At 37.6% G+C, this 18,443-nt stretch overlaps 2 protein-coding genes and 1 long non-coding RNA gene across 3 annotated transcripts; 1 reads left to right on the plus strand and 2 right to left on the minus strand.

Moving 5' to 3' along the window:
* Positions 1–2,498: 2,498 nt before the first annotated feature.
* LOC141908496 (uncharacterized) lies at positions 2,499–4,459 on the minus strand. The gene is made up of 6 exons (XM_074798581.1): positions 4,122–4,459; positions 3,792–3,912; positions 3,480–3,597; positions 3,033–3,185; positions 2,778–2,902; positions 2,499–2,705 (listed from the first exon to the last, which is right to left on the minus strand). The coding sequence occupies exons 1-6, from the start codon at positions 4,337–4,339 to the stop codon at positions 2,604–2,606; spliced, it is 837 nt and encodes a 278-aa protein (XP_074654682.1). The 5' UTR covers positions 4,340–4,459; the 3' UTR covers positions 2,499–2,603.
* Positions 4,460–15,268: 10,809 nt separating this feature from the next.
* On the plus strand, positions 15,269–18,168 carry LOC141909052 (uncharacterized). Its single transcript, XR_012619666.1, has 3 exons — positions 15,269–15,333; positions 17,684–17,755; positions 18,036–18,168. It is a non-coding gene; the product is annotated as an uncharacterized LOC141909052 (long non-coding RNA).
* On the minus strand, positions 17,065–18,430 carry LOC141909051 (uncharacterized). The gene is made up of 4 exons (XM_074799383.1): positions 17,999–18,430; positions 17,675–17,795; positions 17,370–17,481; positions 17,065–17,203 (listed from the first exon to the last, which is right to left on the minus strand). Exons 1-4 carry the CDS (start codon positions 18,214–18,216, stop codon positions 17,199–17,201), a joined length of 456 nt encoding a protein of 151 aa, XP_074655484.1. The 5' UTR covers positions 18,217–18,430; the 3' UTR covers positions 17,065–17,198.
* Positions 18,431–18,443: the final 13 nt, after the last annotated feature.

Genomic DNA, 18,443 nt, shown 5'->3' on the forward strand with positions numbered 1-18,443 from the left:
AATACAAAGATCCGGTTTATCTTATTCCCGATTCGAATTTCTATGATAAGAAGCTATTCAGGCCCTATTCTTTTTACGAATCGATGTTTGTCATCCTACGAATGTATTGAAAATATCATATTTCCAAATGGTATAATTGAAATAAGGTTTTTAATGTTATCTTTGTTTCAGTCGTTTCTTCGGACGTCCGTTTCCGAGTAAGATTTTTTGAAGGGATATGATGGCGAAGTCAGTCTATTGTCCGAATCCTCAAACTCAACACTGATTTCCGTCTATTTAACTATTCAAAAAGCGTTGAGCATAAATTAAGCTATCAAAACTTGTTGCCAAAATTCCCCCGCATGTTCCTCGAACGACGACGAAAATGCGATCGACGACTGTACATTTTCTCTTTCCACACTGCAAATAACACTCACACTCAATTATAGAAAATCGGCAGCTTGTTGTGTTAAGTGAAAACTGTCAGAGGACAAAGAATAACGAACAAGAATAAACATTGAAGGAGTATGAAATATAGATTAAGTATGAACAAGAATTGTAAGTGAATTCTAGCTTTGCTATATAGTTCTAGAGGATTGTCTTCTTCTAAATATCACATTCACATGAATTCAAGTATATCTAATTGACCGCCTAAACAATGAACATTAGGTAGGTAATTGTGGAATTGTGTTGTTTCGTGGAAAGAAATCAAGTAAATTTACTCGATAGCTTTGGTACATGCACTTTGTTATGTCTTAGAAAACTATATCAGCTTGAAGGAACCACTGAGAACGTGGTGGAATATAAAAATCGACTTTAATCAAACAATTTATTCACGAGTTAAATTTCTATTGATCAAAACCTTAAAAAAACTTAGTCACTTTCTGTAACTGGACGAAGATATCCTTCACCGCTTTTCTAAATTTAGCGTTGGTCAAACAATAGATCAAGGAATTTACCGACGAGTCGACGATCGAAAAGCCGAGACCTATTTTTCTGAAAACCATCGAATTGATCCGAATGTATAGGGAGATGACCCATATCATTCATGCATTCCACAAAATTATGGTGGCTGATTCGGCCTTGTAAAAACACCTCAAATGGTGCAAATTTTTTTTACAGACGCCTTTAAGTCGTTTTAACGAAAATTACCACGTTAAAACGAGAAATTACCGCGATAATACGGGATTTTTTCGTTTTATCTCGCGATAAAACGAGAAAAAGTCGCTTTATCGCGAGAAAAAAACTAAATTTTTTCCTTGTATTGCCACGTTAAAACGAAAAATAGCGCGATAAAAAGAAAAATTACCACGTTAAAACGAGAAAAACTTTTCCGTATTATTGTGACGTTAAAACGAAAAAAAGCGCGATAAAACGAGAAAATTATCGCAATGAAATGATTTTTTTTATTCGTTTTATTCATCATGATAAAACGAAAGAACAAATCCATTTTCTTCATTTTCCGTTTTAACGTGGCAATAAAACGAAAAAGTTCGTTTCATCGCCCAATAAAAGAGTTTTTGTTTTATCGTGGGATAAAACGACTTTTTCTCGTTTTAACGCGGTAATTTTCGTTTTATCGCGCTATTTTTCGTTTTAACGTGGCAATAAAACGAAAGTTCGTTTCATCGCGCGATAAAACGACTTTAAGCGTCTGTCAAAGAAAATTTGTAAGTCTGTCATTTTTGATTAAATGGCCGAATCAGCCACCATACATTTGGCATGAGGGAGGAATTTTTACATTGATTTTCGTTACCGAAATCACCGCATGCCAGAGCTAATGCACTCTGAATGTTTTGAACCCGGATCTTCATAAATTTCGGTCGCCTGATTCATTATCGGCGTAGCACAAAATTTTCTTCAACTTCCAAGAACGACAAAAAAAGATTTTACGAACACAGATATATTAATGCGGGCGGGAGTATTCTATTTGCGTTTGAAAACTAACGTGAAAACACTTGACGCGGGAGCGCTCATTTAAATTTAACCCGATTTTCGTCACTGATTTTTCCGACGCCCGCGGTGTTGAGAAACACGGTTTCATTTTTGAATGGCCTAAAGGACGTCTATGTACATTTTAACGAAATGTGCATGCATAGAGTGCCGCAATCACTTATAGGACTGAATGTAGATGCAACTCACCCCCTAGTATCCTAGGCAGTTAACATCACTAGCTGGAGGTTAAACAGTTCAAGATCCTGTGTGGCCGGCGCGCTCGTCTTAGCCTACTGCGTTTGTTATGAAAATTTTTCTCAAAATGCACGTGAATGACATTGCCGTGTCGAGCTAACGTAGATTACTTTTTCAAAAGTGTCTGCACCCATTAAACGAAATATGAAGAAAAAATTTTTTCCGACGTAAGTTGCACCGACACTGCGGTTTCAAATGAAAGCTTTTTTCCAAATTTGAATTTAGTTATTCTATCTAAAAATCATTTCCCGCGAATTCCACGCAAAGCAATAACTACGTTCGGTGCCTGACACTAATCCGGAAACCTTTGAAATAGGGAAATAAGTCGGTTTCGTTCTCGTAGAATTCAATTTATTTTTCTATTGATTATCATTTAATAACGTCGTTTTAATGCAGATTTTATTGTATTTTGTATCAGATTCATTTCCGTTATGTTATGGTGATGGATGATCAAGGTTCATCTCTGTGGATACAATTTCACCGCCCGTCACGCCTGTGTCAAACAGCTCAATTATTCGTGGAATACTTATGTGTTCCTGTAATAGACGCCAGATTTTTGTTAGGAGTTATTTATTTCATTAAAATATCGCCGTCAGCTTGATACATACCATCAGTGGTCCGACTCGTTGTTGCTGTTCGGTACAGAACGGTTTCACCCGACGAATCATATCATATATCTTCAAGGAAACCACTTCACCTGTGAAAAAGCCGCCCACCATTCTACCATCTCGTCCTGTTCGGTAAAGGTGTGACGCATAATTTAGCAGTTATCACGGCAGAAGTGAGAGAGAGAATTTAGACTTTCAAACGGATGATTTGAGAACAGTCCGAACGTTTTTTAATAATCAATTCTCTGGACCTACCTGGTGCCCCGTATCCAACCGAGAACGTGTCAACTTTGCAACAATCCGTGTACGTAACGTTCATATCTAGAAACGGAGTTGGGTTAAATCGGAACGTAGAAGATACAATCTGTTGCTTGGTCGAGATGAAATCTAACTTTTCCGTTTTTTCACCTTCAAATAGATAAAACAAATAATAAACGTACATTTCAGATCCGTCATTGGACTCATCGCTTATGTTCATACGCCCGATAAGATGAACGAGATGGAAACTACGTTTACAATGATCTCAAGTTATTTCGGAAAATATAACAGAAAACTAGCATATATTTTACAAGGACATAAAAAAAATATATTATTTAATGATATTATATCTGGTGTATACCATAAACTGCTTGTAATAGCAACATTTTCCGGTTCAACAGTTGCTATATAGAATATTGGGAAGATTTTTTTCTGAAAACTTACGCAAGAAGCATCGTTTCCGGTCATTGGACATCATCCGGTCATAATCCTTTTGTGGTGGGAATTTAAGGTTTTGACATTTTCCACCGGGTTGGCCCTTGTACTCAATGTTCATGACACCCTACAAAATAGAAGATTCACCCGAAATCAAGTTTTCGATTGGCTCTGGAAACATGGCGTCTCACTAAACACACAAAGTCCTGCATTTTTAAGACTCAATTCCGTTACTGAGAACGATTAGGTCTTCAACGGTAAATAAAGACAGTAAAAAAATGTAAAGCAATTCGTATGTTAGAGTAATTGGAAATCGTTTACCGCTTTCGCATCCGTATATACGTCCAGTATGACGTAGTCGGAATATGAACCCTTCGCCTGTCTAAACGGAACCGTTGCAAAATCGGCCCGGATGCGACCTCTATAGGCGTCCGTGAAAATCCTGAAAATCAATATTAAATATCAATTCTTTATGCACAGATATAAATTACATGTATATGTTCAATTTTTGTGTTCGTAAAAACATTCATAAATATTATTTACTATAGGTGATAACCTGAGTCCATTGAATAGATGTATGATTTATGCTTTGAAGATATGAACTGTATTCATAATGTTTTGACTTATATCATGTAGAATCCTATTCGTTACCTTCCATATACTTTGATTTCAGGATTTTTCGTCGAAGGTATGTTCTTCAAAGTAATTTCGGTAAGCGCTGTCATCGCTTTCGGGAAGCAACCGCATTCCGATTCCCCGAACTTCAATGTACTTGTCACGAAATCCTGGTACGGTGAAATGATTGGATCTGTGGTAGCCTCGCTGAGGGCTACAAACCCCATCAATGCGACCAGCAACAAACACTTCATTTTTCTTTACTAGATTTGTAGATTTTGTAACAAAGATTAGTAACCAAACACGTCGTTTAGGTTTTGACTCCGCACACAGTCGTCCGTACAATTTTTCCCCGCTTTTATACTGTGGCGAATTCAGCTCTTTATGTTCCGATGATATCACAATTATATTTTTTACTTATTGTATCATACCATAAAATGTGCCATCATTGATATATGGATCACTCGATTGGCTCATGAAATATATAGTCATTTAGAGTAAAATAATTATTGGGCAATTTGTCTGGTATCTAGGTATCTAACACAGACACCGAAAAAAAGATAAAACCCGAAAACAAACACATCTATTCATAGTTTATAATCGTAGATATAATGTAAATGTAATGTAGCACAAGTGTTCATTAAATCATTATAAAGATCTTGTACACAATATGATAAATAAATATATTATTATAATGTAAATTAAAAAATGCCGTCATTGAATAAGACGTACATGGCTAAAGTTTGTGCCCTTGGTAATCGTCGCGAATTTTATCATTCAATTACTTTTAAAGCCAGAAAATACGCAGCCGTATTTGAACGAATACTTTGCCAAATTGACACAAACAAACTATTTTCATGACTTTGCGAGATTTTTAGCCGACTTTTAAGTCGACTTTTCGAGATTACTATCGGGAAGCTGCCGCACTCCGAGTCCCCGAACTTCAACGTACTTGTCACGAAATCTTTGAACGGTGAAATGTGGGGATCTGTGGAAGCCTCGATGAGGGCTATACAAACCCCACCAATGCGACCGGCCGCAAACACTTCATTATCTTTTTAACCAGATTTATAGACTTTGCAATGAAGATTAGTAACCAAAACCCCTCGTTTAGGTTTTGACTCTATTCAATCTACATCTATGCTTGAAAATAGCTCCAAATTATCATCATGCAGATAAACTTCCCCGGCACTCGTTTCCCTGGCGAATTCCGCTCTTTGTGTCCCGATAATATCCATAATAAGTCGTTTACGTATTGTTTCATCCCAAAACAATTTGCCAAAATAATGATGTATAGTCACTCGATTGGCTCGTAAAATACATGCAGGGTAGAACCATTACTGGACAATTTCTCTGGAATTTTGATAGACGCCGAAAAAAATCAGAACCGAGAAAAACACATCGATTCATGATATATCCGTAGATATGTTGTGAATCTAAAATGCCATCACTGACTAGAACACATGGCCAAAGTTTGAGCCTTTGGTAATCGTCGCGATTTGTATCATTCAATTCCCTTCAAACCCAGAAAATTCGCACGCGGCTTTAACTATTTACTTTGCCGAACTGACACAGGTAAACAGTTTTCGACTTATTCGTAGAGACCTGCCGGAAATAACATGTTCACAAAATGCCGTGCATCGAAACTCGTAAATTTTGTACCGTACACTTTCGTTGTGTGCAATTGGTGCCATTTAAAACTTAGATTGGGCCGATCGAAGATGAAACGGTGCGAAGATGAAACCGTGAAACGTCCAAATTACGCAGTATAATTAACATTCAAAGTTCGGTATTTTTTTTCGCAAAAACAATATGCTCCATCCAGAAAAATTATATCATTGCTGTTCCTTATATGGTTACTTCGTAGCCTACGGACGAATGGATCGGATCAGACAGCGTTCTCTTCACGCAACTATCGATACAGATACGTAAAATCACGAGGGAATCGGATTTTTTGTATCGGTCTTTTTGTCATTGATGAAATGCAGGAGTCATTCCAATTTGCTGTACTTTTCGGGATATTCGCTGATGCAGAAATGATTGGGCTGAAGACATGGTTCAATTCTAATATGCGCTGTATGCGACAATACTTAACTGAATAATGACCTCAAATTAATCTTTTTCGGAGCAAAAGAGTCACACAAAATGTGTAGATCTACTTCACGTTTCGTACGTTCCTTCGCGGTACTCTAATTAGAGAAGGCATATAATTGTATCGCATTTAATTGATTTTTCGAAATATGTCTCTCAAATTTCAAAATTCCAATTGGTTCTGGTTCCTTAAGTACCCGGTACTGTTGGGCATGTGGCGTATTTATTTTTGAATATTCAGAATTCATGAAAAGCAAGACCATTGGGCTCAAGTAGGGTATTGCATAGTATAGTTCCTTCGCGTATGCTTACTGCGTTGTTCGGTTTATGTGTATCCCAAAGAAAGTTGTCATGTCAACACATTCACATCGCCAGCCATTAACATTCCATGTGTCAACGTGTCGACGTATCTACCAACCAACAAATTAACTATTAACGATCTATTAACCTCATACACCAAACACACCACGTGACCAAACACATGATCAACCCCATACTTGAAATACAAATTGCATTTCTATGTTTCTTTAGTCAATTCCAGTTCTCTAATATTAGTTTCAACACGGTTAAGCCTTCAAAATCACAGGAGATTCATTATTTATTTTCAGCACTGTCAACGTGAGATGCGCCTCCAAAAAAGACAAACGTGGGGACGGTTAAATATGGCATTATTCACATTGCTACAGAACGACGTCGATACGTGACGGCTCTTTTTTTCCAAATCAAAAATGAAACTTTCGCAGCTGATTCTTATAGTTTACTGTTTCGGTTTAGATTTACTTCCTCTTGTTTGTTTGTGTTTTGTGGTCACCCGTCAACCAGTTAACCCACGATTTTTCTACATACATTGGCGACAACATTGCGACGTGTCGTCCGTCGACCGTCAACCAGCGGATGATATAGGTCTATGCACTCTATCGTCTCTCATTTTTGCCACTACGATCCTTGTACATAAATTGTCGACAACATTGCATCGTGTCATCCGTCGGCCGTCAACCAGCGGGTGAAATGTGCACTCTATCATCTCTCCACTGGGCCAACCAACAAACAACCAACAGTCAACTGTCACTAGTCGTCGGTCAACGTGTAAATGAACTGTTCCTTTGCCGGGCATTTATACCCAATTATCAATGTATTCATGCGCCAATGTATTAATGCGCTGATACATTAACCGCACAACTTATTAACTCTACGCCAAGGCACTATACTATGCTATATCCGACTTGGGCCGACCATTGTACTAAATTAAGCTACATTGACCGCAGCCTGCCCTTGTATATTTCCCCGATTGTCTGGAACTTTAAATTTTCTCGACGAAGCCTCAAAGTGTTTCTTGTATTGATTGTCCTTTTGGCCTAAGGCCTCGAGGATAGTTGACTTAACATTTGATAATTTAGCCAGCTCCAATAATTCAACTAGACATTTTCTAGATTTGCTATTCTATCCCAAATCCCATTTCCAGTAGATTCCCGATAAAAAACAAATCCAGAACTGATGCGAGTGACTAAGATTCGATCTAGGATTCAATTTTATTTGATATATCATATCAACTATAATTCATTTTTCTGTTAATCATTATTGATATCATCGTTTTCACGCAGATTTTGCATTTTCAATTAGGAAATCGTTAGATATCGATTCCATGGTTAACCTAAGGTTGTTTATCTGCGGAGATGATGTTACCGTCCGTATCGCCTTGGTCGAACAACTCAATCAATCGCAGATAATTAATGTTTTCCTGAAAATAAACGCCAGCATTTTTTTAGAAATTATTCCATCGCTCCATCGAACACCAAGCCGCTTGACACATACCGACAGTGGTCCGAGCTGTTGTTGCTGTTCGTCACAGAACGGTTTTGGAAAAGAGAACAAGAAAGCCACTCGGCCTTCAAGATCTATTTCAATTTGACCACTTTTACCTGTTCGGAAAAAGAAAGTGACACATTCCTAATCAGCGGCCATTCACTTTTCACGACAGTGATAAAGATTGTATCAATTTTAATTTACTTATAATCAGCTATAGATTCGGCTCAGATAAAATAATATTCTGATTGTTCTACCTGGTCTCCTGAGTAATCTATAAGAGACAGTGTCGAGTTTGCAACATTCCCTGTACGTGATATTGAAATCATTGAAGGAATCCGGTTGGTAGCGGAATGTGGAAGATAATATCCGTTGTTTGGTCGACATGAAATCTGTTTTCTCTGTTTTATTACCTTCAGATAGACAAAACGAAAATATCTCTGCTATGAGGGCATAATGGTGAATGTACATTTCTAATTCGTCGTCGGGCCCATTGCCTGTATACATATGCGGAATAAGGTTAACGAAATGGAAAACTACTTTGTAATTTCATGTCATTTCAAACAGAAAACTCTAACTAATGCACAATAACATCAAGCATATACTATAAGAAATTGTCGATATGTAGACCAGAAATTGCTTCAATTAGCACCAGTTCCCGGTTCAACAGTCGCTACGCCAGATACTGATATATTGGCAAGTTATTTTTTTCCTTGAATTCTTACGCAGGGAGCATCGTTGCCGGTCATCACGTGTGTATTCCGGTGTTGTTGAAGATTGTTGAAATTTCAGATTTTGGCATTTTCCACCGGATTGGCCCTTATGCGCGATGTTTAATAGACCCTATATGAAAAGAAAAGTTTCAACTAAACATTCAAGTTTTTAGATCGCCTCTGTAAACAGGGATTCTGAAGAATTAAGGCCTCTGATTACACTCTAAATTATGGTGGCTGATTCGGGCCAAGTTAAAAAAAAAGAAAATTCCGCGCAATATACCGCGCAAAAAAAATATATTGCTTCCGAAATTTACCGCGCAGAAACGCGCCAAAACGAGCGCAGAAACGAGGGCAGAATCGAACTTTGTTTCTGCGTCCGTTTCGTGTCTACGCGGTAACGACGCTGTTTTTAACACGTGATACAGTCCCGAGGCCAAATACGAAAATTATCGAAAAATCATCGAATACATATAAGAACAGCATCCTCACTTACAATTGATTAACTAATGAGAAAAATTGATTCGAATTTGATTTAAATGTAGAAGAAATTGAAGCACGGTAACCCATCCTAGTGGATCATCGCTTGCCACTGTAGCGATGCCGGTATCCCATTGATTGGGTTACAGCTTTTTTTCAATAAAACTTCCTTTAATCGATGGTCTATTCTCTGATGAAAGCCAGTTAATTGTATCATTTGCAAATGTACAGTGTCAAACGAATTCTATTCTTACTAATTGACGTTAGGTGGTAACTAGTACGTTAAAATGTTTGAGTTAACAGTTACTAAAATTGAAAATAATATTACTTTACTAATCTTTCAATTCATTGTCAAAGAGTAAGCTCGGTAAAGTGAGGGAAAGGAATTGTTTACCTTTAGAAATGACCTTATAACGTCTCATGCCGTTGTGATCTACTTATCGAGAATACGCGTGGCCTCAGGACTGCATCACGTGGTTAAAACAGAAATATTACCGCGCAGAAACGAAACGGACGAATAAACGAAGTTCGTTTCTGCGGGGCGCAGAAACGAGAAATCACCGTGCAGAACGAGCGCATAAACGAAGGTTCGTTTCTGCGCTCGTTTCTGCGAAGCAATATAAATTTTTTTGCGGCATATCACACGGATTACTTTGTCTTTTGCCCGAATCAGCCACCATACAAAATAGACTACACATGAAAGGTCCACATTTGTTTCTGTAGTCTTCAGAGAATCACTGAGTACAAGAACGAACAATATCAATGTCTCATCGAATACAACGAGACTAGCAGTACGATATAGGTTAACTATTTTATTTGACGCACGAGCTTTCGCTACTAATGTATAGAAGCTTCATCGAGTGAATTAGTGAAGCTACTATACATTAGAAGCTAAAGCTCGTGCGCCAAATAAAAATACTGGTCTTGTTGCATTTATTCTACACCCGGTTAACATGGCTCCTCTACAAAATGTCTCATTAGTATAATAAACTGAAATTCGTATATGTAACTGTTACCGTTTACCATATATTACCGTTTTCAGATCTACAAATACGTCCAGTATGACGTGGTCCGAATATGACCCATACGCCTCTAAATACGAAACTGTGGCAAAATCAGCCCTGATGCGACCTCTATAGTAGTCTGTGTATAGGCTGTAAATCAAACGTAACATCCTCACATCATAACCGTTATGTATTTGAAAAAATCTGGCAGAAATTCGCAAAATTGACAGGAGACTTATCAATCTAGACGCAACATACGGAATGTCTGGCGAAGTATGGTGACTGATTCGGGATATGTCAATATGGTTTTTTCATCCTCCACGAAAATGAGGATAAACTGATATTTCGGTTTTGCGCGCTAAAAGATTATTATTCCGCGATAAGATTTGTTTTTGCGCGGTCGCTAAATCGAAGATTCGTTTTTGCGCGCTAAAAGTTTGTTTTTGCGCATTTTCCTGTGGGATGAAAAAAAAATATTGACATGTCCTGAATCAGCCAGCGTAGACGAAGAGCCATATCAATGACTCTATTTATGAAAAGGATTTATTTTGAAATCATGGATTCCTAGTTTACTTCGATTATATTTCGATGTTTTTTTAAATAACTCAATAATCAGATTAATGTAATTCAATGTTGTCTCTTAGGTGCACATACGTATATTCGTTACCTTCCATAAAGTTTGATTTCAGGATTTTTTGCCGTAGGCACGTTCTTGAAAGTAACTTCGAAAAATGCTGTCATCGATTTTGGGAAACAGCCGCATTCCGAGTCCCCAAACTTAAATGTACTTCTTACAAAATCTTTGAACGGCGAAATGGGTGGATTTGCGGAAGCCTCGTTGAGGGCTGCAAACCCAATCAATACGACCAGGAAGAAACACTTCATTGTCTTTAACTAGAAATAAAAACCTGTCGTCCTCGTTACTGTTTCAAAGAAGGACTGATGAGAAACAAGGACATTTCTTCGCGTGGCCCTATATAAAAGTAAGTCGAATTTAACGGTATTTACTGGAAAAAGATCGACATAGATAATTCAAAAAAACGATGAACCTTCTTCGTGCAAAGGACCTAATATATCTGTACACGGGCTTACCTTCAGGATAGGAAACGAAAAAATGCAGGTGAGCGCCACAAAGGTTTTCAGCGAAGTGAATAAATAGGTTTAATCATAGTTTGTCTGTCACCGATAGAAACAAAGCAACTCGTTCAAGTTCAAGTGTCTTCGAACACCTGGGAACGGAGCACACTTACGATTAGTTGCCAATGACAACCTTTTCATTTTTACGAACTCTAGATTTTTATTAGACCTAATTGTAAGAGTGAGTGAGTGATTAAAATATTGAAAGGGGAATAGATTAAAGTAATGACATAACAACTAGAAAAAAATTCCCCTTTCAATATTTTAATCACTCACTCTGCTTCTATTGTTTTGGTCTTGTATAAATATCTTGTAATATTCTCCTGTACTCAGTACGCCTGATGATGGCTAATAGTCTTTAGCCGAAACGTTGCGCAAATATATATAACTCTTCTATTTAAGTTTCTCGTTTTGGCTGAACTTATTGTGGGATTTCTCTTGTTATCTTCTTACACGGATATTGTGTATCTTCTCGTCTCAACGTACTTAACGATTCATCGGATATAACAAATATCGAATTTCGAAAGTAAGAACATTCACATAGGATATAACGAACTATAACTATATATGCAAGTAGGATCCAGAATGAGTGGGTTTCCTATAAACTGAGAATTTCAAACAGTTTCAGTTTCAGTTTCAGTTTAGTTTATTCACTCCACAAGTTATAATAACATTGCACAGAGCACAAAAGTAGCGCATAGATTACAGCATATTACAAAAAATATAATGATATTATTAATAATAATTATATTTATAATAATAACAATTATGATAATAGTAAAAATAATAATAATAATAGTGATAGCAGTAATATAATACTTATAATAATAATAATTATAATTATAATGAAATTATAATGCAAAAGATGAGGTGGAATTGTAGTATCGAGATCCGATAATTATACACTATATTGACAGATAACTACCCCACTAATTTCAAACATGACAGATGATTACCCCTTAGTTTGTCTGCCTTTGAACCCTGGGCTTTGTTTTTAAGTTAAGTTAAGTTTATTTACTCCACAATTATACAATTGCACAGAGCACAAAATTAATTTACAATAGACATTGCAACATTTAACATTAGAAATGTATTAAACATTTGCGTATATACAACGCCAATTTTTTAAGAGTTTGGCAATTTGAGTTAAACAAATCATACAACTTTACGTTATTGGGGAATCTCCAATAACGCTCCGGGATATATCTAGCTCTGGATTCCTGGAAGTACGGGCAGACGAGTAAAAAGTGATATTCATCCCCCACCGCCACTAAATCACACTTTTGGCACAGCCTATTGGCACGGGCAATTCCACGCCACCGCCCAACTTCCACCGGTAGCCTGTGAGCTGAGCATCTAAATCTACATAAAGTTAACCGGTCCCTAGGGGTTAATTCAGTTAGATACTTTTCCATTTCGAAACGGCATTTGATTGTTAAATACGTAACAGCCATAGTGGAATCAGTAAGTTTTGCATGCCAGACTTGCATAAACTGATCCTGCAATCTCTGTTTAAGAATCAGACTCAAGTAATTCACGTTTGGAATATTTTGATTTTCCCAAATATATCCGAGCCCATTTCGGAGCAAAATGTTCTTCACAGAATCCATCCAAGAGTTAGCTTGACCATCAATATAGCTATTATAAACACAACTGTAAACCTTTGACGATAATTTATCATCAGTTATTAATTTTGCCCAAAAATTTACAATTCTAAGCTGTACGTAAACTTCGAGAGGAAAACGACCCAGTTCTCCATAGACAAATGAGCTATTAGTAGATTTCTTTAACTTGAGTAAATATTTAAAAAATTTCAGCTGCACGCACTCAAGAACTCGGAGATTTTCGTAACCCCAAATTTCACAACCAAATAATAGAATTGGTAATACCATGCTATCATATAACTTTAAACTAACATCAACGTCGAGTGAATATTCGCTAACCTTTTTTAAAACAGAGAACATAGCCCGCTGTGCTTGGTTTGCTAACGATTTTCGGCACTGAGCAAAAGACCCGGTATGGGAGAATAGTATACCCAAATACTTATAGTTATATACTAACTCCAACACTCGACCGTTTATATTAAACTCCGGAGGGTTTCGGAGTCTTCGTTTCGAGAATATCATTACTTTTGTTTTTTCGCAATTTATTTGTAACTTCCAATCTTTGCAATAAACATGCAGGTTGTCAATCAATTTCTGAGGACCCTGTGGACTCTCGCTCATAAGTACTGTATCGTCTGCGTACATAAGGATCATCAATTTGACCCATGCATCATTACGCATGCGCAGATTTAGGGAGGGACAATTTTGAGCATCTAAATAGCCTTCCAGATCATTTAAAAATATTGAAAAGAGCACAGGGGACAAATTTTCTCCCTGTCTGACACCCATAAAACTTTCAAAGGCATCTGTTTTACTATCATTAGAAAATACACATGACTTGATGCCCTGGTACATGCTACATATTACATTTAGAACTTTGCCCGTAACACCACTATTGATCATCTTATGCCACAGAGCCTTTCTCCATATGCTATCAAAGGCACGTTTGTAATCTACAAAAATGCAGTAAAGCTTGCGATTACTATTCAAAAACATATCCACAAGTGACTTAAGGGAGATTACTTTAATCTCGCACTACATCCCCTTAGTTTGTCGTTTGCCTTCTTTGTTTTCTTCCTTAGTGTTCCGGTTTTTGTTGTTTAATGACTTTAATCTTAATCCTTTAATCTTTATCTTGATCATATTTTTGTATAAATATCCTGTTATAAGATTTTGTTCTCAGTACGCCAGATAATGGCTAACAGTTGTTAGCCGAAACCTCGCTCCTCAAATACAATCATTCTGATATAGAATTTTACAATTTTGGCTTTGTTATTGTGGGATTTCTCTCGTCATCATCATACTCGGATATTGTGTATCTTCTCGTCTAATATTGATAGAAAGGGTTTCCTGCATGAATATTCACTGTTTGAGCAAATCTAGTAAACACCCGATATACCGCTACCCGCCTACTTAGATATCTACCAGTGATGTTGTGAGGGGTTACTGTGTACTAGGCCGGATCTTCGGTCCTGGTTCTTGAGTTCTTATAATGCTCCCGTATATAACTTGAATGACTTCTTAAAGCCGGGTGTAAGTCGGCCTCGATCGTCGCTGGCGGTCGCAGTGAGTCGCGTCGCAGTGAGTCGCAAGCCGTCGCAGGCCCGACCTACGCCCGCCTTAAGTTATCTATTCGTATATATTCTCTCTTCTGCAGCTGTGTACAATCTTTCTCCCTCGAACTCCTCTTTCAGACTCGCTCTTTCCCTTTTATTTAATTTTTCTCTTTGGTAACGTGTGCAAGCCCTTTACCACACATGGCTTGGAATTCATGGATTGTGACGTACGTTTGGTTGATCTTTAAAACCAAAACAACCCCTTCCTAAAACAAAGCGAAAATTGAAGCTAAAACGCCAGGTATCAGCTGCCAACGATAAACACAATCAGTACACTATAAACGAATGCAACATTCTCTCTCTCTTTTTAACTCAACCGTAAAGCTATAAAACATCATGTCATTTCCATTAGCGATATCCGTGCTAGAAATATACATACTTATAACAAGTACAATTCCACATCTTAAGCATTATGATATGGAACACAAAACGATTCGGACATACAGCATTATGGATTCAGTTGAATTTTTCGGTAAGCAACAATTTTCAATAACCAATTCTACCTCAATACATTTCACTCATAAAACCTACATTCATTACGATATATATTTTGAACCTTTTTTTCTTTTTTTTTCTTAGATTAGCCTACCTTGTACTGAACATGTTGTATGATTTTATAACCGCCCAGCGTGGTAAACCAATAAACTATATATTATCATCATTTGTTATCTACTTATCAGAATTATTACTATTATTTCTACCAGCGGGTAACAATATCATTTCATTTTAGGCACCCGACCGGGCTACAGCAAATAATTCTGGAGGCGATTAACCGTATCCAAACATCGATTCCGTTCCAGGTATAGACCTTAAACTAATATTAACAATACAATCTATTTAATTACTGATTTTTCTCACTCATCAATACGTAGCAATACGCATTATAACAATATAATATAATGATATAATTCAATTATAACATAATCATATTTTGATTCAAGTATAATACATACACAATTGTTAATTAAATTCAACTTTCAGCCTCATCGTCCCCTGGAGTGCCCCCAGGGCCCGACACCTAGACCTTTCGTGGGCACGCGGATGGGTAAAGGAAAGGGCAAGGGGAAGTCAAGCAGCTTCCCTACACGTGTTCATCCCTATTCCCGTCCTGTCAACCCGTCAACAAGTCCGGGCGTAGGTCCTGTACCATATGGTTCAGGTCTACAGCCCGCTTTAACTGATTGAACGAGCATGCTCCCAGACCTAATAATCATTGATAGTGACTCCAGCACCCCTCCACCAGTCCTTTACCATTCCTCGATCTTTCTCTTCATCCCCTAATGTCCCTTCGCGTTCACATTCATCCTACAACTCCCCGTCTAACTTAATGCCCTAACCCACAAAGCCCTTCTCCCAGTAGCCCTAGTAGCTTCTCTAGACGTAGTTACCTTCTTGCGCTGGCCTCCCTCTTTTCCCCCTTTTTCTGGCCCATCTCCATCTCGTCAGAACCGGGTAAGAACATTCTTCATATAAGCTGATATATAAGCTTAATTAAGTAATTGTATCTTATCACTTGATTGACGTCGCTATGTAGAGTGACCCATTGACGGGTAATTTTTCTTGTGGAGCTTGAATATATACGACGAATAACGCAAACAAAATTTAAAAAACGTATTTGTAGTATTAATTATCGGTAATATTATAATCTTTTCTATCGTCATAATCGTTTATCGTAGGAAATGAAAAATATTGTTTAAAGTTTGAGCTTAAATGACCTCGACGATCGTGACGATTTTACCGTTCAATGTCGACTGAGAACAGCGCTAACAACACCGTGATATTTCACACGATCTGCGTGAAAAATTTGAGATTTTTTTAAGTGGAAAAATGAAAAATTGTTTTCATCGATAATGTTAAACACAGTGTCAGCCCGATTGGATGCGACCGCTGGTCACGTTTTCATCTCATTCTTCATTATCGTCTTTTTGAAGGCCGAAAAATAGAGCCGCGCTGATATTGCCGCGATAATGCACACAAAAAGTGACGCAAATCTGTTGCAATGTACCGGGAACAATCCACTGGAATCCATTTTCACCAATTCGCGCTATATATCAGTATTTTGGTGGTTTATAGGCTCGATGATCTAATAATTTCGCCGTCCGTTTCGCCTTGGTCCAATAATTCACTTATACGTGGATAATTTAAAGGTGACCCTGGAGAAAAGCACCGAACATTACGGATTTTACAATCTAATACATAAACATACAAGTGTCTCATCCCAGATAACATCTGCTGCTGACACATACCGATACGATATCGATTATTCGTGGTGGCTCTGAACAGAATAAAAAACAAAGTTGTCTCCTTGAAAATGTTTCAAGGAGACCACTTCGCCTTTGAAAAGGCCTTCAATTATCCTACCGTCGTCTCCTGAAGACAAAAGTGCGTAGCAATTAAAAGCAATTTACATAATTTTTCAGACTTTGGTTGAAGCAGAAGGACTGCAGCAGGAGCAGTGGCAGAATTAGCAAAAGTCTTTTTTTAGTAAATATACATTCAGCTTGAATGAAATCTTACCTGGTTCTGAAAATTGAAACGAGAAATTGTTCAATTCGCAACATTTTGAATATGTAAAATTCATGTCCGTTGATGGGGCTTGGTGGAAGCGGAAAGTGGAAGATAATATCTGTTGCTTGGTCGAAATGAAATCTTCTTTCTTCGTCATTCACCCTACGTGCGTGGAATTTAGAAGAAAAGGGAATAAAAAGTTCACTGTTTATTAGTCGAGCGTATAGGCCCCTGGCTCGCGAGTGAGCAAGTGAGCATTGTCTCGGGTTTCATGAAAGATTTAAATTCGATTCCTCAGAGTTGCGCATTTGAATATTTGAAAACTTACGTAAGAAGCACCGTTTCTGGTCGGATATAATATCATACGTCGGCGTCGGTTGCACTTTAAAATTTTGACATATTCCACCGGGTTGACCTTTGTATTCAATGTTCATGACCCCCTACAAAAGTAGTTAATTCGCACTTGAACCCAAAACTATGATCGCAATGAAGAAATTATATCATGATAATCATATTTCATGGCAAAGAATCCATCATCCCTTTTACATCAGCGGATCGTTATACACTATATGTACATATTTTGTGTACATGTCATTTACATTTTAAAAATACCGGCTGAATATAAATCCTTACCGCTTTCAGATCTGCAAATACGTCCAGTATGACGTGGTTGGAATATAAACCCTTCGCCTGTCTAAACGGAACTGTAGCAAGGTCAGTCCGAACCCGCCCTCTATAGGCGTCCGTGAATACCCTGTAAATCAACGTACAAATTAATCGTCGAATTGATAATTGATGTATATGTTTCTAATGAGGGTCTTGATTTTACTCATAAATGTGATGAATGCGTATAATGAGATCTGCGAGCCCAATAAATCCTGCCTAGATACTTTCCATACTTTGGGATTTAGAAGATAGGCATTGTGCATGTAATGATTACAGTTATACATTCGTTACCTTCCATAGAGTTTGATTTGCGCATTTTTGGCTTTAGGTATGTTCTTTAAAGTAACTTCGAAAAGCGCAGTCATCGCTTCCGGGAAGCAGCCGCATTCCGAGTCCCCGAACCTCAACGTACTTGTCACGAAATTCTGGAACGGCGAAATGAGTGGATGTGTGGAAGCCTCGTTGAAGGCTACAAACCCCATCAATACGACCAGCAACAAACGATTCATTGTCCTTAATTCGTAACTGGATCCAGAGAATATGCAGTAAGTAGAAAAGTAGAAACCGCCATTGCCGATGATTTACGTACGAACCCTCGTTTTCATAGATTTTGACCAATTAGCGATAAAAGTTGTGAACAAATTTGCTTGAGAAAGAAAATGGTCTTGCAAAGAAATTCCTCGGATCGAACTCCGCCAGTCAAGATATTGATAAGATTTATATATTGATATGTTGG

The sequence above is a fragment of the Tubulanus polymorphus genome, chromosome 7, assembly GCF_964204645.1.
Source record: "Tubulanus polymorphus chromosome 7, tnTubPoly1.2, whole genome shotgun sequence".
In the NCBI taxonomy this organism is placed as follows: Eukaryota; Metazoa; Nemertea; class Palaeonemertea; order Tubulaniformes; family Tubulanidae; genus Tubulanus; species Tubulanus polymorphus.